The sequence below is a fragment of the Rissa tridactyla genome, chromosome 2 (assembly GCF_028500815.1).
Source record: "Rissa tridactyla isolate bRisTri1 chromosome 2, bRisTri1.patW.cur.20221130, whole genome shotgun sequence".
NCBI lineage: Eukaryota > Metazoa > Chordata > Aves > Charadriiformes > Laridae > Rissa > Rissa tridactyla.
Window position 1 is genome coordinate 71,918,639 of NC_071467.1, and position 25,327 is coordinate 71,943,965.

At 40.2% G+C, this 25,327-nt stretch overlaps 1 protein-coding gene across 3 annotated transcripts in view; it reads left to right on the forward strand.

Moving 5' to 3' along the window:
* The first annotated feature begins 737 nt into the window (after positions 1-737).
* Positions 738-25,327, forward strand: part of TMEM245 (transmembrane protein 245) — a 101,603-nt gene continuing 77,013 nt past the window's right edge. For 2 of the 3 annotated variants that reach the window (XM_054191268.1, XM_054191270.1), the window contains exons 1-6: positions 738-1,442; positions 12,948-13,065; positions 14,323-14,424; positions 15,340-15,447; positions 19,632-19,718; positions 21,414-21,626. In XM_054191268.1, the coding sequence (XP_054047243.1) occupies positions 807-1,442; positions 12,948-13,065; positions 14,323-14,424; positions 15,340-15,447; positions 19,632-19,718; positions 21,414-21,626 (1,264 nt within the window). In that variant the 5' untranslated portion in view covers positions 738-806. The remainder of the gene's footprint in view (positions 1,443-12,947; positions 13,066-14,322; positions 14,425-15,339; positions 15,448-19,631; positions 19,719-21,413; positions 21,627-25,327) is intronic. The other variant, XM_054191271.1, reaches the window with a different exon arrangement.

Sequence of the window (25,327 nt, forward strand, 5' to 3'; positions counted from 1 at the left end):
TGTAGGCACCCTTCAGATACTGGAAAGCTGCTATAAGGTCTCCCTGGAACCTTCTCTTCTCCAGGCTGAACAACCCCAACTCTCTCAGCCTGTCTTCATAAGAGAGGTGCTCCAGCCCTCTGATCATCTTCGTGGCCCTCCTCTGGACCTGCTCCAATAGGTTGAGGAGCGGAAACACCTCCCTTGACCTCTGGCCACGCTTCTTTTGGTGCAGCCCAGGACACAGTTGGCTTTCTGGGCTGCAAACGGACATTGATGGCTCATGTTGAGCTTCTGATCCACAAACACCCCCAAGTCCATTTCTTCAGGGCTGCTCTCAATCCAGCTCCCAGGGACTCCAGTAGCAGTGGGGACGGGAGAGCGTCACACGGGGCTTCAATGCTGGGATGGGGGTGAGGACCTGAAGGAAGCTGCTGGGCTCTTTCAAGCCCTAGCCCTCGGCACCCTTCTTCAGCAAAAGAAGGTGCCGGGCAACCTCGGCCCGCACTCGGCGGGAGCCGAAGCGGGACGGACAGGGCTGAAGGACCCCCGGGCCCCCCCGGCAGGCTCTGCCCGTGGGGCGAGCACGGCCGCCGGCTCTCCCGGAGCGGAACTACATTTCCCAGCACCCTTCCCCCGCCGGCAACTCCCCTTCCCCGCCGGGCTGGGCCGGGCCGGGCTGGGCGCAGGCCCGTGCCCAGAGCCGCACGGCGGCACTACAGCCCCCGGCAGTGCCGGACGCTTCTCCGCGCCCTCCCCTCTGCCGGCGGCAGCGGCGGCCGGAGCCGCGGCCGTGCCCGGCGTTGCGCGGGAAGGGGGCGGGAGCCATGGCTGACAGTGGAGAGACTCCGGCGGCCCCGGCCGCGGCCCCTCCGGGTTCGCCGGCTCAGAGGCGGCGGCCGGGCGGCTCCCCCAGGGCGGCTGCCGGCGGGGCGGAGGGTGCGGAGGCGGCGGCGGCGGCCATGCCGCGGCTGCCGCTGGGCGTCCCGGGCGGGGCGGCGGGGATGTCGCTGCCGCGGCTGGAGAAGCCGATCAAGCAGGCCTTCTACAACACCGGGGCGCTGCTGTTCGCGGGGCTGTGCTGCGGCGCCGCCGTCCTGGTCTACTTCATCCTGGAGGCCTTCCTGCGGCCGCTGCTCTGGGCCGTGCTCTGCGGCACCTTCCTCCACCCCTTCAAGAGCTCCCTGACGGCGCTGGGCCGCCGCTGGCTGGGCCGCCTGCACCGCTCCCGCACCCCGGTCCTGCTGGCCGCCCTCCTCCTCCCCATCTGCTTCGCCAACTACGGGGTGGAGGCGCTGGGCGAGCAGGTGCTGCGGCGCCGGCGGCTCCTGCTGCTGCTGGGCGCTGGGGGGCCGATCCTCTACGGGCTGTACTGCCTGGGCAGCTCCTTGGGCGTGCAGGTACTGCTGGCCCAGGCCGCCCGCCTCATCTGCCAGGGGCTGGACTACTTCAGCAGCCAGTGGGTGAGTGCCCGCCTGGGGCGGGAGGGGGCTCCGGGGGTGGCCGGGTTCCCCCGGGAGGCGGAGGGGAGGAAGGCGGACGGTAGTTGCCTCTTCCGGGCCTCAGCAGAGGAGGGTTGTAGACCCTCCGGCCCTCGTCTCCCTCCCGCTGTCGGGCTGCCCACCCCGGGGGGGGCGGTTGCCGGGCGCGGCGCCGGCCGCCATCTCACTTGTTGCGCGGCGGCGGGAAGGGGTTTGCGGGCGTTGAAAATCGTGAGGCGCCTGTTTGAAGTGGCCTGTTTGATGTAGGTGTTCTTTTTTTGCCCCCTCTTTTTCTTTTTCTTCTTTCTTTTTACGCTGAAGGTGCGTGGTGAAGGAGGCTCGGGCCGCAGCGGCGGGGCGGGGGGTGCCGGGGCCAACCGCCCGCCGTGGCGGCGGGGCAGGGCAGGGCAAACCTCGCCTTCACCGTAAAAACCCGCCGTGAAATAGCATTTAAAAAAAGCTCCCGAGTTACAAGCCACGGAGCGGAGGGGTGCTGTGTAACAATCGAGTGGGTGGAGTGGGGGCAAAGGCGTTTTCTCTGGCGGTATTCCGTGTCGGTGGTGCGGTGATGCCCCGGTTCCGAGATGCTGTGTAAGTCACAGGTAATTCAGGTGAGGTCTTGGGCAAACATGGGCTCTGCTGGGCTGCGAGGTGGATGGTAGGAGTTGTGAAATTGCAGCTCAGCTCCCCAGGTGACTTGAGGGAGGGAAACGCGACGTTAAGGCTGGTTTCTCAGTGTACTGATTTCTTTTTTTTTTTCTTCTTAAAGTATCAAACGGTGCAAACTCACTTTAGACGTTAAAAAGTATAGCTGTTTGTTTAACCTACAGGTGTTACTTACGGTAACAAAAGATTCTGGGAGACTACTTTTCCCTGTCTTGTCTTCAGCAAAGAGTCGTTAAAACCTTTGGCATTTTCACTTTGTTAATTACAGTTGAAAATGCAAAAAACCCAAAAAATTACGTATCTGAAGTAAATGGATACGTGAAAGCACGGAAGATCAGTAAGTTTTACTTTTATTAAATGCTGATGCGTGATTGGCATGCTCAGATTGCTTAGTGTCAAAGACTTTTTTTTTTTAAGCTGCTCTAGTTTTTTAAACAAACAAACAAAACAACATTCCCCCCGCTTAGGTGGAAGATGACATACACAGTTGGTTTAATGGGGATATATGTGGAGATAAAACTGAAGAACTGTCTAAACCTGATCTTCTTACATGGCAAGAGAGATAAACTGTCAAGAAAAAAATAACAGTAGCAAGCTTGTCCAGGCTTCCCATTTTGGGTTACACATGTTTACACATGTTCTTTGAATACTAGTTTTATTCCTTTGGTGGAGCCGGTGCATGCCGATATCCCAAACACAACTTTAGAGGTGTATACCAGAAACAAAAAAGTAATAGTTCTTCTGAATGTACTGATGAAGTATATTTTGAGCTATTACTAGTGTAAATAGGATGGACCGGAGAACGTGCTTTGTCACTTGAAGGTAAACATTGGAAGAAGGGATTTTCTTGGCTTTCTATTCTGACACTGGAAAATGTCAGAGGAGGTGTGCTTCTGGTCTGTTTTGTCTTCAGAAGTATAATTAAGACTGAAAAGATAGACACGCTCTCTTTATAAAGAGGCAAGATAGAATCATCTTTACCTTCAGCTGAGTGGTGGAAGAATGTAAGCACGGTTTGGCACTGATGGAAAGTTTTGATTAGTTGCCACACAATTTACTTGATAAGCATTGGCCTGCCTGTTTTATTTTTAACAAATCCATGATATTGCTATACTAACCAACTTGGCGAAGTCCAGTCCTTTATTCAAACTTTGTTAATTAAACTGTACTTACACTGGGTAAGTATAAGGGTACTAAAGGAATTTGCACCGATTTAACCTCACAGCTATGGTTGTAATGCACTGCTGGACGTCTGTGCATGCTTAGGGCAATTTTGTTTATCAGTGTCTGATATTTCTGGTTTGCACTGCTGTTTCTGATATGACACTTGTGTTCATTGAAGTGCCCTAAGACTTTAACTGGGCAAAAGATAGAAAATAGATGTCAAAATAACTGACCGTGGACTTCCTTAAGCAAACCAGTTGCAGTAGCTTTCTAAACAAGCTGCCTGTGTCTCTCTCTAGGGCCCTGTACGAGAAAGAAGCTGTGAGCTTTCCTTCGTAAATAACCTCAACTCAGCCTGGCATCATCTATACACTTCACAGTGTTTTCCTAGTCCAGTTCTTTGAATTTTGCTGTTACCTGATTTGTATTATCTCAGAGCTGTAGCAGGATAGCTTAATTTTGTCTGTGCTGCTGAAGACCCTTGAGCTGGATCAGTTAATAGTATCTGCTTTAACTTCAGTTAAGCATTTTAAAGCTGTTTCATTGCCATGTTATGTTACAGGACTCCGCCATGTGTGCGGTCTGCTGCTTAGCAGCACACTAATCTAGATTTCTGTGTTTTGAAATATTTTGATATGGAGTAACTTAAGTAACATAAAATTAGTACATTTTTCCCTTGGACAGCAAGGAATACTTTCTTGCCAAGAATACGGTACATAAATCATTTACTAGAAGCATAAAAGAGATGAGGAAGCATGGCTTGTTTTAAGTGTGAGACCAGTATCTGACTAGCATAGTACATTTGTTTATGGTAATTTTCATCTTGTGAACTATGAATATCTGTGCTTTGGCTACCAATGAGTCTGCTTTGGGCTGCAAAGACAAACACTGTATTTTTTCTTATTTGGAGCTTTGCCCCACCTGCACGGCCCTGGTGCGTACAGAGAAGAAGAACATGCATGGTTATCTTCTCCCTTTCTGATTCCCTCTGTTGTGCTGGAGAAGTGAGACGATGCCTCTGATTAGAATTTGACTGAGAACAATGATGGGATTTTGGGATACCAATTTGGTGTTCTCTAACTGAAGGTATTTTTGTGGTATCTACTAGGCCGTGATACAGAGACAGAAATTCTCTACAGTTTCAGGAAAAAAAAAAAAAGTTCTCCAAATGCAGCAATTGCATGTGATAATGACATAGTAAACTGTATCTTGGCACCAGTATGTTACAGAGCTTTCTTGTACTGTTGTCACTCTTGTCCTCAAACTTGGGAAATGGTGTTAATGAGTGAAGATTTGCAAATGGCTGTATGCCTGTCTGCAGTTCTTAAGTCACACCTGCAATTTAGGAATTAGGAATCCTAGATAACCTCCATGGTAGGCCTGTTTGATAGGGGATTGCAAAACACTGCATTTGAAGAACAAGTCCAAGATCGCAGGCTAGTCTACAAGCATCTTGTTCCCACCTTCTCCTTTTCTTTCCCTTCGTGCTTTCCAGTTCCTGCATCATGTTAGGCATTGCTTGCTCAAGCAATGTAGTTGGCTGCTGGGTCTTAAAGGTAGGAGCTGGTTATAAATTCCAGATGAGTTCCTTGCTCTGACTCCAGCCTTCTCTATGGGTTGTTGCAGAAGTCTTATGCAGAGGACATGCACTCTGCATGAACTTCAGTTACATAGGGAAGGAGAATATTTTTATGTATCCTTTTTTCATAAAAAGGAGGGGAGTTTGTTCCATAGCAGACTGAATATACCCTTACATGTTTATAGGCTGTGGCAGTTTCAGCATGGTTACCCTTGCAGTTAGTATACCTTCTGAGGACTAATCTTGGACTGCCCTCTAGTCCTAGTTTTGTGGGAAGTATGCTTGTGTCCAGCACTTTATCTAAGGTATGGGAAAGTCTTCTGCTTTGTGGCAAGAGTTCTTTAGCCTACTTTAGTGTGCGTCATGGTTTGGGCTGGGCTGACCTCTAAATGAATGATGGATACTCTCTAACTTCTCTCCTAAGTCAGAGAAGAATGAGTTGAAAAGAAACTAAACTACTTCAATGAAATATTAATAATAAGAGGAAAGATAAGAATATTAATAAGAAAATAATGAATTATATACAATATAAACAAAACTGTATCAAGCTCCCATGGTGATGATCACGCCACTAGTGGACACAGCAAAAGTCCCTGACTGGACTCAGTATCTGGATTCAGGAACACATGGATCGGGATCAAAGGCAGATGAACAGAGTCCTTCTCGGACGCTGGCCATTGAAGAAAGAGGCTGACCCCTTTGATCTCTCAGCTTTTATACTGAGCATGGGCAGATGGGATGGAATACCCTGTTGGTCAGTTTTGGGTCGCCTGTCCTCTCTGCTCCTCCCCACAGGTGTGACCCCTCTAAGCTTTTCTGCTTCTGATCCTCCAAGTTGGTGCATCTTGATTAGCTGATCTTGGTTGTTATAGCAATAAACATAAGCAGGAGCCTCTCTGCATACCATTCCTTGGTATTCACTATAAATATCAGGCTTTAGCTCTGCTAGAAGCGGACACTGTATGAAAATTACGCCGTTAATCTCAGAGAGTTAGAAGAGACTTAACTGAAAAAATACTGAAAAATTACTGAAAAGAAAATTGGTTCTGTTTTACCTCAAATCAGGACAGCCTGACATTTTACACTTACGGTAATGTACAGGAAAGGGTGGCTATTGGTTGTATTTTTTTTTTTTTTCAGCAGGGTTCACATGCTCATATTTATTTAGAAAATAGTTAGTTTGTAGATTCCAGCAGATTATGTGAATTATACAGCTACTCTACATTGACTCTCAAATTCATCTTAGTAAATTAAATCTGATATAATCATAATTGGCAGAATTCTCTGGAGTGAACTTGGTTTCAGAGCTGTCAGAATCATTCTCCCATGACCAGTTTTTCTTCCTTCGTTTGTCACAAGTTATTGGTCAGGGTCAGAACTGTGTACTTGTGTGTATGTCAGTGTATTTTTATCTTTCTGACTGTACTAGGTACAACTCGTTTGGTTGTAGTGGCTAGCATGTATTTAAAGGACCTAATCAACCCTTTCCTCACTACAGTGCTGGGCAAATCTGGAAATACCATTTGCCATGACCATTGTATTGGAATATTGTCAAAGTAGGTGGTGTCTGTTTTGGCCGGTCGACTGTCTGCTCCCTGTCAGGGAAGCTGTCAAATGTCCACCAGGGAAACCTCCATTTGTGTTGGCACCAGATGTCAGCAGTCCCTAAAGTAACCCTTGCAGACTGAAATTCTCAAACATGCTGCTTGGCAAACGTTTTGGGTCACAGGTTCCAAGATGGTTAGCTTCCACAGTGCTACTGAATGCTACCTCTGGAGGCAAAAAAGCATCTACATTTTGTCAAGTTCACTTTGGGGCAATTTCTCTTCTGGCAAAGGAAAGGGCTAAGTTTGACTATAATGTTGGAATAACTATAAAAGAGAAAAACACAGTTCTGATTTTTGAGTTACATATAATTCCTATTTTTTTAATATTTCAGATAGGGTTTGGGTTTTGGGGTGTTTGTTTCTTTTTTCTTCCCTTTCTTCTTAGAGCAGGGTTGCAGGTTTCTAAAACGTGTCCAGCATAAGAAAAAAACCCCACACCTGAAAAAGCCCTTAAGTATTTTTTTCTGCTGTTTATAATCTTTCATTATTTGGTATTATGGCTTATAAATTATACAGCTTATCTTACCAAAACCACAGGTTTTGGTTTGTTTTCACAACTTGGTAGAGACCAACTGTGTAGAGACCACAATGTAGCCTATTTAAAAACAGGATGAGGAGGGGCAGACTGAGATGTTGATAGTGTTTTCTTTTCCACCTTTGTGTTTCCCTTCCACACCCATCCTCAGTTTTGGGAGAACCTGCTGTGAGGTACCTTTCTTCAAAAGGCTCGTGAGCTTTCTTAGATTTATATGTATGAACTGCAGCCCCAGGCAACTAAGCGGACAGTAGCCTTGAACCTAATGATATATACTACATAAAGTTAGGGGTTTTTTTGGTATTTATGTGTGTTATTTGAACACAATGATACTTCTTTTTCTAACACCTCTGACAGGAATGCTTGTCGTGGAACTGTCCAGCAGTTTTAATTGTGCTCTCTGTAATAAAGGAAGAAGGTGAAGAAGTTGTGTATGTTGAGGAGCCGTCTCTTGTGAAAGTGTCATCATGAAGCATGTCAGAGGAGTAGTGCTCTGTCTGCAGGGAGAGAATGCGATATGCTCTGAAAAACACCTTTTCACAAGGGAATTTCGAAAAGTTTGACTTCTGAGTAGTGTTTTTCTTAACGGAGTTTCTCCTAAATAACTTTTTTTTATTAAGACAGGAAAAGTGAACTAAAGGAGGAGCATTTTCAACGTCCATAGCTGCAGTCTTCTGGATATCTTGGATGTAATGGATTTCCTTAAATTCACGGTGTAGGAAATGTTGTGGGACACACTGAAAATACTTTTAACCCGTGTGGGGCGGTGTTGATTTTGACGGTCAGTTCCCCCCTGCCCCAAGGTTCCAGTTACAACTTCATACTTTTGTCCCTTCAAAAAGGGGTAGTCTTGCTAAACACCAGGCTTCTGTTTCAGGTGGTTTAGCAATCTGTGTGTGTTAATGCCAAACATGGATATATGTCACAATTGGGGATTCAAGAAGAAACAGAACTGGTAAGCTGTTCTAGTCCTTTGGGCTTAGGACAAGGAATAACCCAGTCTGCTAGGTTTATGCTTACTTGTGTTCACTTAGGAAAAAAAAAATCAGGATGTCCTTTACCTGCTTAGGTAAATGACTGCTTCCTTAGTGAAGGGAAGAGGTGGTTGAGTTTGCTTTGAGGTGGGCAATAGTAGTGTTAGTGTGATTAGTTGATTTTGGGTTTTTTTTTTGGTTTTGTATCTGTTTGACAAAGACTGTCTCCATGCTAAATGAAGGGCAGTTGAACTTTCTTCATTCTGCCGAATGCTGCACATTGTGGGATATTTCCTTTTGTGTACTGTGGAATATACAGTGGAGCCACATGGAATTAATTTTGATTCTGAAAGTTGGAATCAAAGTGACGTTTTCATAATTCCTCATCTGCCTCCTTATTATCTTTTTTTATTGTTTAGAAAAGCGTTTTCAAATGAACAGACAGATAAACACTGTGATGTTTGTAGTGTCAAAAAATTGGGCTTTTGGCAATGTATTTAATGCCTTCTATCACTTCATTTTTCAAGTCCAACACAGTTCAGCTCAGCTTTTGTGGTAGGTTTATTTTCCTTCACTGATCTGCAGCACCACTGAGGAGGAAGAGGTAGAAATAATGAACTGCTTTTAAAAGATCCCTTCTTCAACCAGCTTCACTCAGTGCAGCACTGTTTTAAAGTTTGCAAAAGTATCATGTGAATGTTTGGTTAATGTTTTTGAGGATTTCCTATTTTAAGAAAAACTAATAAAAATCTCTCTTTCCAAATGAATAATTTATTTTTAAGTGTTAAAGGGAAGTGGTGACATAGTTAGGACTCTTTTGTTTGGTCACGACCCTGAAACAAAATGGAAAATGGGACATTGCTTGAATTGTATCCGTAGTTTCATCGAACAGCTTTAAATATCTCAATTAAAAAATCCCAAACCAAAACAAACCCTAAAAAACTTTGTGTATTTCCAAGTGAAAAAGAGCAGCCTGGAAAAACCCAACACTTTGAAATGGCAAAGGGAGAGGGTAGAGCTACAACTAGAAAATGAAAGGGTTGAAACATGCCATTTGGTAAGTCCTGACTTGTTAAAAACTGGAAACTTTTGGAAGGTTGGCAGGGCACATGTCAAAAGAAGTAACTGTTGGTTATTCTGCTTAGTCTTCACTCTTGCTTTTAGCATGGAGTGGTTTACGTGAAGCGGGTAAGAAATGTGTTCGCTGCTGGTTGTTGCATTGTTGAGGCAACATTCCAAGGAAGGAATGACAGCTTTGGCCAGTGAGGAGCTGCTTTTGTTTATTCCACTACAGGAATATGTTTCAGTTGCCCTGTTGTTATCTCTGTGAGCCTGTTTAGCTACAACTGAATTAGATTATAAATTCTTAGGGTTTTTTCTGGGTGGTTTTTGATCAGTTTAGGGAGCTTGTGCCAGGTGGATGAACATTGAAGCCAGTGTGTGGAAGAGGTGGGAGTGCCTGACTGGCAGTGGCAGAGAATGAGGTGCCGCTTTCAATAGCAGTGAGCTATTACATGAGCTCATCTGTAAAACCTCTCCCTGAGAGATCAACTTGCTGATAGGAAAAAAAGGGAGTGAACTGTGTAAATAAAGAATTTTACTCTTCAATATATATCAATCTAAATGTTGTCAAGAGTTGAGTAGTAAGAAAGAGTTTGTTCTCATGAAAAAATCACACCAAGGCCAAGAGTGTCTCAGGTTTTCAAACTGTCTCAACTTTAATTGTAACTGGAAACAGACTTTCAGTAACATTGGTGATATGGTCATGCTGATAAATCCTAGACTCTCCAACACTGAAATTTGAAAGAAAAATCAAAACACTGAAGCAAATGCTTGAGTTTAACATAAAAGCTGCATCTGTCTGTGGTGGAGTTTTGCCATGAATTGGCAGTTTAAAGAGACCTGAAGCCCTTCAGACTTGCCTAGACGGCTCTAAATCTGGCCTTGTAAATTTACCTCTGTAACCCAAAAGTGGATACTGAAGACCAACAAGTTGCACTGTAATCTTACAGCTATTTTTTCAGGGAAGCAGGCAGTCTTACTTTTTATGTCTAAAGGCAAAACAACATTTTGTTCAATTTGGGAGGGGTGCTACAAAATGCAAAGGGGGTGTGAGAAGTGAGGTCTTTGCTGTCTGCTCAGACAACGAAGATGAGTGAGGGAAGGAAGCAGAAGGAAAGCTTACAGGATTAAGCCATCCTAAAATTCTGATAATGGGAGTTGTGCATGTCTGTAAATATTAATTGTGCATTATGTGAAATGTGTGTATTAATTACCTGGTTAGCTGTATGCTCCTATAAATCAAATTTATAGGTGTTTTGGTTTAGCGTGGCATTTGTATCCATTCTAGTTTCAGTGCAATAATTACAGTAGCTTAATTTTAATGAAAGTAGCCAGTGTCTTTTATTCTTCATTTCCATGGTGTCAGTTTTGAGATGGACATATAATAGTAAAGAGGCTATTAATATTCTCATGCGCTTGTAGCCAAAACCTTTGGAGATGGTTCAGAAAAGAAGTGTGAAAGGTTATATAACATGCATTTAAATGGTTAAGGGGGGAAAAAATAACGGTAGGCTGATGCCAAGTTAATATGGGATGAAATCCTAGTCCATGTCAATTTAAGTTAATTTGCTTTGGCAGTTGCTTTCAGCTATGAATTGTTGGAAGTAGGCTACCCAAGTTAGAGAAGTAGGCTACCCTAGTTCCCATGCAGTGTATTTCTTGCAGCATGGGGAAGTGCTTGGCTATAACATCAACCAGTAAGGAACTGATTACTCCATGGTGTCACTGAAATTAAACATCTTGCACCAGTGAATTGACTACATGTTTTTTTTTTTTTTACAATTTAACTTTTTTTTCAGAATTGTTATTGTTTGCTCTCCAAAACAAGATGTCTTGTTTACTTTAAAATAAGCTACTTTTCTCTGTTGAATGGAAATAAGAAATACTTCTACTTGGATCATTTGCTAAGCTTTTAGAAATGAGAATTGGTGAATTGTTGTAACTTACAACACAAAAAAATAATTGAATCCTAAACTTGAAATGCTAGCTTCTAGTTCAGCTACATGCATGGCTAAAGTCAACACATCGTTTTGCTTTGTTGGTTGTTAAACATAGGCCTGTTAGCCTCCTACTTTTGGCATATTTGTAATCAGAAAGTTTAATTTATTGAACTTCCTGAGTCTCCTATTTGTAATTTATCATTACATTTAAAAGCTAAAGAGAAAAATTGACTTGATGCTGGAATATTTATCATAAAAAGACGCTTTGTGGCTGATGTTAGGGAGTAGGATAGCATCTTCATGCCGAGTTATCTCTTGCAATTACAATTATGCTGTAATATGCCTTGTGAACGAGTTTGTTTCAAACCTCTGCTGTTAGAGTGCTGCATTGTGTTTCAGATCAAAATTTTGCGTTTTTTTCTTTAAGATTTTAGTCTTAATGTCTAAGAGTTGTGTTAGTTTTAGACATTTGTCTTGAGTCCACATTGGTCTATAAGCATTACGCAGCTCTGTTGATGCAAAACTAGAGATAGATAGCAGTGAAAAGCTGGACTGATCAGCTTTGATGAGAGAGATTCGTATGAGAAGGGTATATACATTTGTTTACATTTCTTAAGCGATTTTAAATTACCTTGTGTGTTACGAGCACTCCCTCTGAAGTTAAGGGGGTTCATCACTGCTTGTTTGCTGAATTCAGCACAATTAACATTTCCTCTATGCCGATCAGGGACGTGGGAGTAGTCACGTAAACCTGCTTTCACAAGGACTGTTGCTTCTTCAGTGAGAGTCATATAGTGCAGAGTAAAGAGGTGAAAGCTCTTTCAGTGTCTTCTGTCTAATTGCCTGTTTTGTGTCTCTGCCAGCGCGTTCTTACTTATTACAGTGACACGTGATTCAGCAAATGCTGCTAATAGAAGTTCTGTTTACACTTTATTGGCATTTATGGATTTGTAAGGGTAAGTTTGAAGGTGTCGTTAACTGGTTATGGATAGGGAATGTTTGTTGACTTTGGGCCAGAAGTGTCAGGAATTTTTGTGGTTTGTTTTTTTTTTTTTATTATACTTTTTAAAAAAAAATGCAATACTGAATTTTTATTTTTACAGGTTTTCATACCTCTTTTATTTCACATCTGCTAAGTAGCAGCCTTTTGCCTCCTCTTACCTGTTCTGGTTTCTGTTTTCTTCTTTTCAGCATTTTCCAGCTCAAATTCTTCATTGCAAGATTCTTAATTAGAATTCTCTATTGTGATTTACCCAATGAGCAGAGTTGCAGAATGCTGTTAGAAACAGCATAACCAAAATGACCACATCTGCCTCTCGATATGTTGTCACAGACATTTTTCTGTCTCTTCAGTGTTTTTAGTTAAATATTTGATAAAATTACATGTCACACGTCATTTAAAGGCGCAACTGTTTTGTGGACCAAGACTGCTGAGAAGCAGCAGTTTTTGTTGTGACTCTTAATGATTGCCTTTGGCTTAAAACCCCCTTTGTGTCTTTGGACTGGAACGGAGGAGGGGGCACGCTGCTCTGTGCTGGAATAAGTGATGCTCTGCTGGCTTTGCCTTCCTGTGGCCTCTGCTGGTGGCCCTGTTTCATTTAGATTCTCACCTTTCAATAGCAGTTCCAGAGTAATTGTTTGGTCTCAGCTGCAAAAACATCTTCTGTCAGGGTTTGTGTCCAGCAAAGCGTGTATACCCCCTCACGTTAGAACCGTACTAGAGGCTCTAGCCTGTCCTTACACTTCGCACAGACTTTACATTTCTCTTACATGGAGCAAAACTCCTGTAATTAATTGACAGTTCTGAAATGTAGGCTGCTTAAAGAATTAAGAACCTGACTTTGGTTCTCTCAGTATGGCAGTTGGGGGGGTGCGTGCATGTGTGTGCATGCGCACATATCAGAATATCTCTGTATTGTATTTGAGTATGTATACATACGTGTGTATCTCTTTCTTAAAGATATGGACGTTGGTAGTTGGTTACCTGCTGATGGTTTCATTCAAGTGGAATATAAGCACTGAACGTTACTTAAAAGCAGTCTCTGTCCCCGTCTGGATTATGCTGCTATTTCACTTAGGTAAGTAACAAGAAGTTATTATGCTAAAGAGTCCCCTGGGATTCTGTTTTCTTGCAAACAAAGCTTCTCACTTGCTCTTCTGCTAAATCTTTATAACGGAGTCTTAGCTGAGATGCAGGCTGTTTTCTCTGCTCAGAAATTCTGGCTGCATGTGGCCAGCAGAAGTGTTGGAGTTTGGAATGGAAAGGCAAGAAGATGCTGAGCAACGTGTGTCTCCCGCTTCTCCTGCCCAGTTTGTGTTTCCCATGGTTTTCCCTTATTTAGTTCTTGCAGTCGCAAGCCTGGTACAGGCTCCCTGGCAGTAGGGAAGGGCTGGGGCCACATGTGGGTGGGATTTACACTTTCACTTGTGATGATTTTTAATTTTATTATTTTCTTGAGAGCCTGCCATTGGCCAAGGCTGAAGCTGTAAAATGTATTTAATAGTAGTAATAGAAGCAAACAAAAACAACAACCAGTAGTCAACGAGCATGTCAATACGATATCAACAATATAAAATAAATTTGCAGGTAATTTATATGATCTGTTAATACAAATGTAAGAGTATAGTAATCTATTAGTACTAGATTTATTTTACATATTTAATATAAAAGATTACCAGATTGTATTATGAGAGTTTATGATGGAAGTGTTATGCAGATCATAGAAGACAATCCTGATGGAAAGTTTCACAGCATACTTCATGATTTAGTTTGCTTTAGCAGCAGGTTTCAAGGGTTGTTCTGACCGTGCGAGGACACTTCCCTGAGGTTTTAAGCTGTGCATAATGACTTTGCATTTGCTTACATTTTGACAGTCTTTTATTTGCTGGAAGTACTAACTGAAAAGCCAAAAGCCAAGAAGGCACTGCTTGATGCCACTCTGTGGAGATCTAACATAGAGATGTTGGGGGGGAGACTTGATTTGTCTCTGATATTGAAAATGGCTTTATTTTGTCTGTATTTTTGTATAATCTTTCATGTTGTTTTTAAAATTGTTCTCCAAAGTATATCGGCATAAAGTCACTGAAGTTAGGAACAGTAACAACTTGGTTTATTCATTGAGAAACTTTTCACTTGTTTTTTCTATTCTTCCTTTCTGTGATTATAGAAAATTGTTTGCTTTATGACACTTGTTAGTTTCTGCCCAGATTGTTCTTTGTTGTTGTGGTGCCTTTCTTGGTTTTGCTAAATGTAGAGTTAATTAATGGCGTAATTTTTCTTGTTTAAAAAAAAAAACAAAACAAAAAACCAAACAACACAACCCTGTATCTTCCAGCTTCTGTGGCAGGCTCCTGGAGGATTCCTGTGTTTCTGGTTATAGTTGTTCTGATGACGGTAGGCATGTTGCATGAACAGCAGAATGGAAAGGAATCTTCTGGTAAGCAATGAGTCACTATTTCTTTTATTGTTGGAGGCGAAAGTTCTATAAAGTCAAGTGGAAGAATCTGGACCATATTCCTGTAAATTCAGTATCATATGCATTACAAGATTTTTAGTATGTTTGTTTCAAATCGGGTTACGCATGCTGAAGTCAATCTTCGATTCTTTACAGAAAATCTTTGCAGTGGACTGGGGTTTGTTTTCCATAGCAAAGTAGTGACTCTCATTATCAAGCCTGATTGCTTAAGTTTACAGAATCCTGCATGTAGTTACAAGCCCAGGAAATTTGAAATCGGAGGCTAATTTTGAAAGAAAGGAGCAATATGGGTTTAGTAGCTCCTATAATATTGAGTATGAGAGAAACTGAGACAACTCCATCGAACAAGTTTCTTATATCCAGCCATTTGTTTTTAAAATACCAGTTTCTTAAAAGTATGGTTTATGTTTAGGCTTTGAGGAAAAATAGGTTTTGCTTGTTGTGAGTTAGTTTCGCACAAAAGCAAATGTCAGGCATTCCTTTCTAGTACTAGCTGTATGATCATTTGGGGAAACTTTTTCCTGTCTTGCTGTTTTAGTTTTCTTGAAAGTCATCATAATCTTTGTTTGTAAAATTGATTATCCTTTTTAGAGGTTTTTTAGATTAACCAGACTGCCAGCAACTGCAAATGACTTGGTCTGTAGCAGTTCATTATCAAGGAAAGTGTCAGGCAAATAACTGGTGTTTTCTAATACTAAAATTAATAGCACTCATTCCTGTTTGATCGTATTGACTACATATAATACATGTTAAAAACTAACAGTGTCTATCCATGTAATTTATGTTGCTTTACAGCTTTGGTAGATATCAAGCAACAAGTAAAATATTTTAAGACTTAAGCTTTTCATTGTTTACATGCACTTATATATTTCACAGGGGCAGAGCTTCCTGGTCAGATGCTTTCCATTGCTGCTTCAACAATTGCCATGGCAATTTCAATGACAGAAGATGAGTCCAGTAATGAGCGTTCCTCACAACCCTCAGGTGACTGAATACTCTGTAAGAAAACATTTGAATTTGCTCTAAGGGCATGAAATTGGAGGGAATTAAGAACGAATTTCAAAATGGTCCCTATCCTCTTCATCCTGTACAGAATAGCACATTTATACTTACCTTGTGAAACTTGTTTATCTGTTTTTAAAAATGTTAAGGCGACAATAATATAAAACCTGTCTTTCAAATGAATAGTTTATATGGCTGTCTTCACATTTAGAAGGCCTGACCAGAAGAATTCATGGGTTTTTTTCAGAGTGAGGGCATGTTTGTATACGCACTGGATTTCTGGACCAGGTACAGACAGACTGGAATAATTTTTGTGTGCATCACAGTGACAAAAAAACCTTTGGTCTGTTTAACTATGGCATGCTCAAAGTCCTTCCTGCAGTCAGTTTACTTGACGTTGTAGCTTGAATCACGATACTTTCACTTGCATTAACGTAGCCAGAAATCTGTAAGATATGGCTTAAAAGAGTTGCAAAAAACGTGTTTAGATCACCGCTTTTGAACCTTACCATCATTTTTCTGGGTAGGCCTTTGATGGAATGCAATACTTGAAAAATAAGCTGTTATGGAGATCTCTGGAAATTAAAAGGTTTCATCCATTTTCTGCAAGTAGAGAAAATAGGTCATTCCGTTGCACAGAACGTGAACTTCCAAAACTTGAATTTGAAATCAGCTGTGTCTAAGAGTCATCTGCTTCAAGACAGTACGTTCTTAATATTGTCCATAGTGTGTAAATTGTGCTCCAGAGGAGGAAACAGCGATTGTGGAGGAGAGAATGCTTTGAGCATGCGGCATTAAAAACTTCTGTCTAAAGGCAGAAGTTTTAGTTCCTGAAACTAAAAAGTTACATTGGCCACCAGGTGAAACGGTGTAGAACAAGCTCTTCAGAAATCTTCTGATGAAATGTAAACAAGCTTCCTAATTTTAAATATGTCAATGTAAGCTGTACATGCAAATATGCTTAATTTTTAAATATAAAAAGGGCAGCTCTAGGCAACTTATCTTTGTTTCTACATTTTACGTGAGTATCATCAAAATAATTGTAAAACCCTATGGGCATATGTCCAGAAATTTGAGAACCAAGCATCAGGGTGACAGTTTTCTTATATTGCCGTCTCTAATTTTTAATTTTGGAAATGAGATTTTTTTTTTAGCTGAATTTTTAACATCTTGCCAAGCAACAGTCTCCCATAAATATGCTATGTAAGTGATTGTGTTCTTGTTTGTTGCTTGTGGTTTGGGGTTTTTTAACTTACCAGTTTTAATTTTTTTCTCTTCTTTAAGACTTTTTTTTTCTTTTTTCAAGTTGTGACCTCTCTTGGCCAAAAGAAAACTATGGCAGTTCTACAAATGTGTCTTTGTATTGAATGTTTTTTGACTTATTTTCTTGAGACAGTTAACCAGATGAGTTTTTTGTCTTGCAGATTCTGTTGTTGTTTTCCTTCGTAGCAGGAAAAGAATATGGAGTTTCCTGTTTACTCCTAACAATAGTTCAAATAATTCTATAACAGTCTGTTTGAAATTAGCATTCTATTCTGTGATATTGTTAAGTGTCCTTTTGGTCATCTTTGGTTTGGATCTTCTGTGTGAATGGGGATGAAACATTGTTCTTGAATGGTGAAAGGTTTAACTGGCAGGGTTAAGAAACTGCAGCTTTGTGGTTTTCATCTGTAGTGATTTTTGGATGTTTTGTTATCTTGCTTTGGAACTTGTAATGTAACACACATCTATTTTATGAGAAGTTTAAGATTTTGAAAGTTTTCACACCTTCAGCCAGGTGGACAGCAGACTTCAAGAGGAGATCTTCCTTAGATCTCTTGTAAATATGTCAGTGGTTGTCAAGGTTGATTAATTGTCAGTAGCAATAATAATGTTTAATCAATTATAGAACAATCAATGCTTCATATTTTTACTGTTCTCCTTGTGCTAAAATTTTTAATGAAAAAAGCAGGAAAGGAAATAAGCTGTATTGATTTTATAGGTTTTTCTGAACACTCATGTTTTTCCTTATTTTGTTGTTGAATTTAGTGTTGAGGGTGAGGAGTTTAATTATTCCAGTTGAAGGTCGTCTAAGTTGTTGTCCTTCCTAGTGTCCCAAGTCTTTCCAGACTATACAGCAAATGTAAAGTCTGCAACTTAAGAAGCAGATACCTCTGCAGTATTTTGTTATTGGCCTTGTAGGCAAGATTCTATTGTCTTGTTGGCTTTGAATATCATAGATACTGAAATCCTTCATTGTAGTCATGCCTTTTACCTTTCTTCTCCCCCCCCGACTTTTTCTCAAAAAAAAAAAACCAACCCCAAAAAAACCAACAAAAAAACCCCTCAACCACACAACTATTTTTCCCTTGAAATTACAGAAAAATGTGATTATTCATGAAGGAGTACCTTCATCCTGGTGTTCTGAGAGATTTTTTCATTAATAATAATAAAATCACTGTTTCATCTAACTCTGGAGATCTTATTCTGATACATGTAGAGATACAGACGCTTGCCTTCCTGTTTGTGCTGCTCTTCCTTTTCCTTTTAGTTAAGGAAGGGCAGGAGAATAATTCAAAATGCTGTGCTAACAAGAAGTTAACTTGACAGAGAATATATTGTGTAAAGAAAAGAATGTGTCTTAAAACAGCCTGGAGAATTGACTTTTTTTGTTGTTTTTATTATATTCAAATAGGTACTGTACATTCTGATTTTGCAAGAATTCTTTCCCATTTGGGAAAGGCTCTCATACTTTCATTAGTTGAACACAGAAAGGTGGTTTTCAGGTTTCATCTCTAAAAATATAATAAGGGACACTAAATGAGGTTTTACAGAACCCGAAGTTACTCTAAATCAATATTCTGATAGACCTTTTTTTCCTATTTGTGTCTACAAGGCACTCATGCCTGGCTTAACATGTATTACCGACAAAGTGTGACTTTTTTTTGTTTGCAAAGTTTGGTGGGGTTTTTGGGTGGATCAACTTTGTGAACTGAGTTATGATACAGAGCTAAACAGCAATTCTGATACTAAGGAGTCTGTGTTTGTCACGGGGGAGAATACTGGCTCATTGGCAGTGCCAGTTTACTTTGGCTTAAAGTGCTGTGGAACTGCGTTCTGAAAAAGTTTTCTTGCCTTGGGATCCCCTCGGAGTTTTTGGTCTTTTTTTTCTTCTTTTTTTTTTTTTTTTAATTCTTTTTTTTTTTCCTGTTAGCTCTTTCCCATCTGTGTTTTACATTCTGTGTACAGTCTGCTTAAGTTAATAGGGAAACTGTAAGCGAATGAGGCAGTTCAATTGGTACTACTCTTAACATTACTGTTATTTAGTTTAGGTTTTCTTCATTGCAAAAATATGTTGATCCAATTTTTCATTACTGAAAGAAGGGGTATTGCTTTTTTCTTTGATAAAAGTGACTTTACTAAGGGCTTTAAGGGCAAAAAGTGTTTGATAACTTCAGTCTTGAGGCATAGCATCCAGCATATTAAATTCCTTTGGTTTTTTTTCTATTTTGGCTTTTAGCATTTCCTTCCCTTTGATAAATACTTGAGTTTCTGCTTGTTGTCATGTTACTTCTGTTTATTATATTAATTTTGGAGCAAACAAGTAAAAATAAAAGTTTTGTGTAAGTTGAATTGATTGGGGAGAATTCTCAATTATGGATATACTGCTTTCAAATTTGTGTTCCTTTAGCGCGTCTTCAGCTGGATCCATTTGTTTCTATTAGTACTCTTCTGCTTCATTAAAAATAGACAGAGAAGTACAGGGGAATAAGACACTGTCTATTTCTTCTGACAAAAACACTTTGTCATTTTAGGAAAGCTTCTGTTCACAGGTAATTTTTACTCCCCTTATGAAAAACAAACTCTTGTCTTTTTCTCCAAAGTGTAGTTTGTATACGATAGGGCTGGCCTTCATCCCTTTGAGATATGAACTGATTTTCCAAGGAGCACTCCATCTGAAGTTTCTGCTGTGTTTAGCTGCTTACAGAATTCCTTCTTTCAGGCTGTGTGCTGTAATTCCTTTGGGAATATTCTGAAATTCCACCAAATACGTTACCAGCAACCGGCTGATGTTTGTGTCATCATCCCAGTGTCGGTCAATTGGGAGAATCAGTAGATCTACCTTACTGTATTAGTGTGGTGGAGAAGTGTTTAGAATCTCTAAAAATAGTTCCCCTTACTTGTAGAACACCAATGCAGATTTCTACACCAAAAGAAGAGTGTTCATCCAGTGTATGAAGCTGCAGAATTTGTCACTTACCACTACTGTACACGTATGACAAATCTGTCTTGGCTTTTTGTACATTCTAGCTATCATGCTTTAGGCTAGGAATGGCTTTAGTAATACGTGGCAGCTAAAAGCGCATGTGTGGGATGTGAGTTGTTTGACTGATATGCATGTAGTATATTGTAATACAGTTTTTACAGTAATTTTTCTTCATGGGAGGAAAGTGGTTGGTGTTGATATGACACAAGTCCAGTGAAAGAGTTGTGTTCATTGCTTTCCTGCTACAGTGTGTACCAACATAACAAATTGCCTTGTATTCTTCAGCATAGAGTAACTTCAGGTTTTCTTGTGTGTGCATTCTTCTACCGTGGCTGCAAATTTTGCTCAAGTAAAAGTGTGTGGGAAGGTGTGTGACAGGCTGAGAGAGCTGGGATTGTTCAGCCTGGAGAAGAGAAGGCTCCAGGGAGACCTTATAGCAGCCTTCCAGTACCCGAAGGGGGCCTGCAGGAAAGCTGGGGAGGGGCTGTTTGCAAGGGCATGTAGCAGTAGGACGAGGGGCAACGGCTTTAAACTAGAGCAGGGTAGGTTTAGATTAGACATTAGGATGAAGTTCTTTACTATAAGGGTGGTGAAACACTGGAACAGGTTGCCCAGAGAGGTGGTGGAGGCCCCATCCCTGGAGACATTCAAGGCCAGGCTTGATGAGGCTCTGAGCAACCTGGTCTAGTTGAAGATGTCCCTGCTTACTGCAGGGGGGTTGAGCTAGATGACCTTTAAAGGTCTCTTCCAGCCCAACACATTCTACGATTCTATGAAGTGTGTGCTTTTCGCCACCAGCATGAGGCCTCAGTAAAAGTTAATACTGGTGTTCTCAGGGATAGAGTCTATATACTGCGACTGAAGATGGGTTTGGTCTCACCCATACTAGTCTGATACTAGGCAGGTGCACCAGCGAAAAAGTTAAATAAATAATTTACTATGTTCTCTCTACAAGAATTTTAATTTGGACACAATATTTTTGCCTGAAATGACTATTTACTGTTTGTTTATAGGTGCCTTTAACACACCAGTTGATGTTTTTTAAATTCAATTTCATATTTTCGAATTTACAAATGAGAGAATGACATTTGTTACCCACTAATTTACGCTTGCTGTTGTTACTAAAACAGTGTGAGTGTTATGTTTGTAATGTGAGTGTTCACGAAAAGAAAATGTGTAGTAGGAAATTTGTAAGATACAAGCTTCCTCTTCAATGTCTGCTGTATTTTTTTTGTTTTGTTTAAATGAGCTTTGTGCAAATCTAAGATTTCTTTTTAAGTACTTGAAGTAGAGAGAAATCAAAGATTTCTTTTATAGATTTCTTCTAGCAGTGAATTACACTTTGAGTTTTTCAGGGTTTTATGGTTATTTTATAAAATATATTTGGCTTGTAATTCATCTGCAGTAACAGGAAGCCTCTTAGAGGCTGTGGCATCTTTTCTTCTCTCCTTCTCCTGGTACTGCTTGGCATGGTGTTGCATGATATGGGGGAGTTTACACAGCCCTGTTCTAGCTTTTCAAAATTCAGATCAGTGCCAAGGCTGTCTCTATCTTTTAGGGAATTTAACAAAAAACCGAAACCAAACAAAAAAAACCCTCACAACAAAAAAAAGGTTAATTTGGGACTAGGGAGCATATTTGGTTCTGTGTTGAATGTTAATATGATAATTTCCACTTCTTTGTTTGCATTTGTTTGTTTTAGGAACAACCGAAGGTGATCAGCCTCCACATGCTTCATCATCTTTCTCCTCCTCTTCATCGTCTTCTGGGAGCAGACAAAGACCCGAGATAGGGTCTTTTCTTAGAAAAAAGAAAACTAGTGATATCTACTTTGTTGCACTTGTGTGGGCCATTGTCATTGTCCAGATCTGGCTAAATTTCTGGATTGTGCAGCTCTTGCCAGTGCCTTTTGCAGGTAATAATCCAATTACTAGAAATGTATGTTAAATGATGACTTTGGGTAGCCTTAGGCATTGTGTTAAATAAAATAGAAGGAAAGGCTTTAGACTTGTATGAGTTTTAAATTAAAACTTTTTCAATATTTTTTGTTAAGAACATCAAGAACATAATGATGTTATTGAACATTATTATGTTTTTGGTGAATTGTAGCTTCAAATAGCAAGATTGATGTGTGCTGTCTGTTATCATGTAGCGGACAACTCTGTAGAATTGCTTTGTCTGTTGAATATTGTAGCTACCTGAAATAATTTAGTGCCGTTGTAAGAATACTTTTGGCTTGGAGTACTTTGTTTTTCTTCCTCTTGATGTCTTGTCTTTCATGTTTTTGTACCTGTAGATAAAGAATATTTTAGCTGTTATTCAGTACTGAAGTACAGCTCATGCTAACTTTTAATTTCCATTAAAAATGGGTTGTTAGGCTCTGTGGTCAAGTCACAAGATAAATTTTATTCTAATTAGCTCTGAGGTTAATTAGCTTTTGTTGTTTCACATGTGCATGCATCTGTTCTCTTATATATCAAGCAAGAATGGAGTAGTTACGAGAGCTATCTAAGGAGGTTATTTTAAAACTGGGTACCACTTTTTCGAACACTTTTTTTGGGGGTTAATAGGGAAGATGGGAACTCTGGAAATATGCATAAGTTACTATGAATCTGAAGGCATTTCCTCCCATCTCCCTACTGTAAACAAAGTGAGTTTCCTAATTTGCTTGGATTTTCTCTAAGCTTCGGTTAAAACACTAATTTTCAGCATTTTTTAATGTATCTAACACTTAAATGTAGCTATTTTCCCTTTTATCCAAGTGTGGTGGGTTGGCCCCAGGTGGTGGCCAAGTACCCACAGAGCCACTATCTCTTTTCCTGGCTTCTGGTGTGAGCTCATCCATGGTGAGCTGTCATACCCTTTGGGGAGGTACCACCTCAGGTGTCTCCTCATCTCTAGGCGGCCACCCTGCTACCAAAACCTTGCAATTTACACCCAACACACAAAGCCATTATAAACTGTCTGGTTGTGGAAATCTAGAAATCATGATTCCCGTGGGGCCCCGCTTACAGGTTTGAGGGTCTCTGGACTCTGAGAGGCATAGGGAAAGGAACAACTGCACATTTGGTTGTGGCACTGTAGTAGGAGCTAAAGGGTAATATGATGCTTAGGCATATAAATTGCTAAATACAGGCTAAGAGGAGAAAGGGCTTTGATCTTTGTTTCATTTCAGTGTAGTTGCTACAGAAGAAACTGCCCCGTTTTGGTGTCTGGGCATCATGGGAAATGGTGAAGGCAGGTTGGATGTAGTTCATAAACGCATTGTGAAAATGATAAAGGGATTAGAAAATCAATTTTAGACTTACTAGAAGCAGAGCTTATGTGCCTTAATTCATTGAAGAGAAAAGTGAAGGAGTGACTTAACCACTGTTTAAAAATACCTACTTGGGTGGGAGGAAAAACAGGTGCAACAGTTTTGCAGTTAGGCAGACAGCAATGACTGGGTTTAAGCTTGAGCCAGGCGAATCTAGATGAAGGTGCACATCCGTAACTGAAATGGATGAATACTCCTGCTGCCAGTTATTAGATCTAAATTAGCTACCTGAACAATCAACTCATGCCAAAATAGAAATTAATTTTGAGAATATTTGTGACCTGTTGCCTTAGCGGTGACACTGGGCCATTAAGTGCTTTTTCTTGGCATATAACTGAATATATCTAGATCACTACAAAAATATTATGAAAAGGCAGTATAATAATGAACAGAGCCAAATGTAGAACAGTGGATCACAATAGATGTCAGAAGGTGAATGATGATGACCAGGACTGTTAAAAGAGAGGTGGTATTAAAAATATTTAGTAGTGGAAAATAGTAAGACTTCCAAAGCAAGTTTCTTTGCAACTTCTGAAGTTTAAGGAGACTAATAACTTAAGCACGTCTGAGACCTTAAGGAGAATGCTTCTGGTATGTGGAAAAAATAAAAACAAAACAAAACCCCACCCTTAAAACCTTAAATAAAAAGGTGTTAATTCCACTAGAGTTTATTATTGGTAGACGGGACTTCGTGAAGTAGGATTTAGATCATTAGAAGCATATTGGTATAATTAATGTTTTTCCTTGAATGCATTTGTACTTTGGTAGAATGAGATGCTCTTTTAAAATTGCTTAATGTAGAGGGCGGAAAAATTATACAGTAATTATACCATAAAATGAAAAGATGAAGAAAATGACTTTTGAATTCAAATGCTAAGCAATAAACTAGGTTGTAGAACACTTGCAGCATTTTGTTCAGTGATGTGAGCCTGGGAATCCTGTTGCTGTCTCTTTTTAAGATCTTTCATTTACTTCCTTGCTTGTTCGGTTGCATCCTTTTTTGAGTTCTTTTTTTGTCTTCAGGTTATTTTCTACTTCGTGGAGATGTTTGGAATTTCTTACAATGCAGCCTTTCTCTTCTTTTGTTCACATCTTTCTAATAACAGCCATCCTTTAGCTTATTCACTCTTGCCTCTTTTTAACCTAATATAATTACAGCTGTGTGATTGATTGTAGCACCTCCTGGCATCAGCTTTGCAAAGAGAGTGCACTCACTTATTTTAGAAGATATTATTTAAACACTTATTTAAAAATAATAGCAGAAGGTTAGAATGCCATTTCAGGTATGTTGTTCACCTTATAAAATGCAAGCTTGCCCTGGTTTGCTGAGCAGCAGTTTGTGTATTTACCATGAGTTTCATTTCATCATACAAAACTTCAGCCTGCAACTTAGGTGCTGGCACTCGCACTGTATTTTCTCCTTTTTTGCATTTTTGCCACGTGATCTTGATTATTAGGTTAATCTATTTCTTCAAGAGAATAAATCCCCTATTTGCCACGTGGTGGTGCCAGAGGGTAAGTAAACCAAATGTCAGCAAATTGTTGAATGAGCTCTCCGTGGGCAAGAATGTAAATTATTACAAGTGGCTTACAGATAGTAGACTTTTGTGGAACTTTGATAAATGTCCTGTGGATATTAAAAGTTAACCTTTCGGCTACGTATGTCATTTTACACATCTCCAAGCATGATGTGAATTTTTGAGGACGAGGGAATTATTGTGGTGTTGATGTGTGGCAGTAACTAATGAATCTAGTTTGGAGAATAGTCTTTCTTAATAAAGAAAAGCTGTATTAAAGGACACTTAAATGTAATGATGGGGAATTTGGTATCAAATGTTGCTATAAATACAATATAATTGGAGGAATGCTGCTGTCGTTTTCACAGAAAGTTACTTTACTGTGTAAGTAGAATTTTTAACACTGACTAATTTTTGATCTACATGTGACGTTCGCTGTTACTAAATTCTGGTTTAAAAAAAATTAGAAAATAGAATTATGTGATTCTGTTGCTAATAGTTTCACTTTGTTTTCCATTAGAACCATATTTTTCAGTATTTGGGGATGCTCTATAGTTTTGTTTAGAGGTTGGTGTATCAGTAGTTCACGGCAGGACTGGGTTGTGAGACCTGGTCTGTCGATGTGTTTTGTAATGATGTTTTTGTGACATCATTACTCCAGTAATGCACTCCAGAGTGCATCAATACTCCAGTAAAATCACTTGTAATAGAAATCTGTGTTTATAATGTGAATTAACTAACTCCTCTATTCTGATGTTAAATTCGATAGTAGCTTTGGAAGAT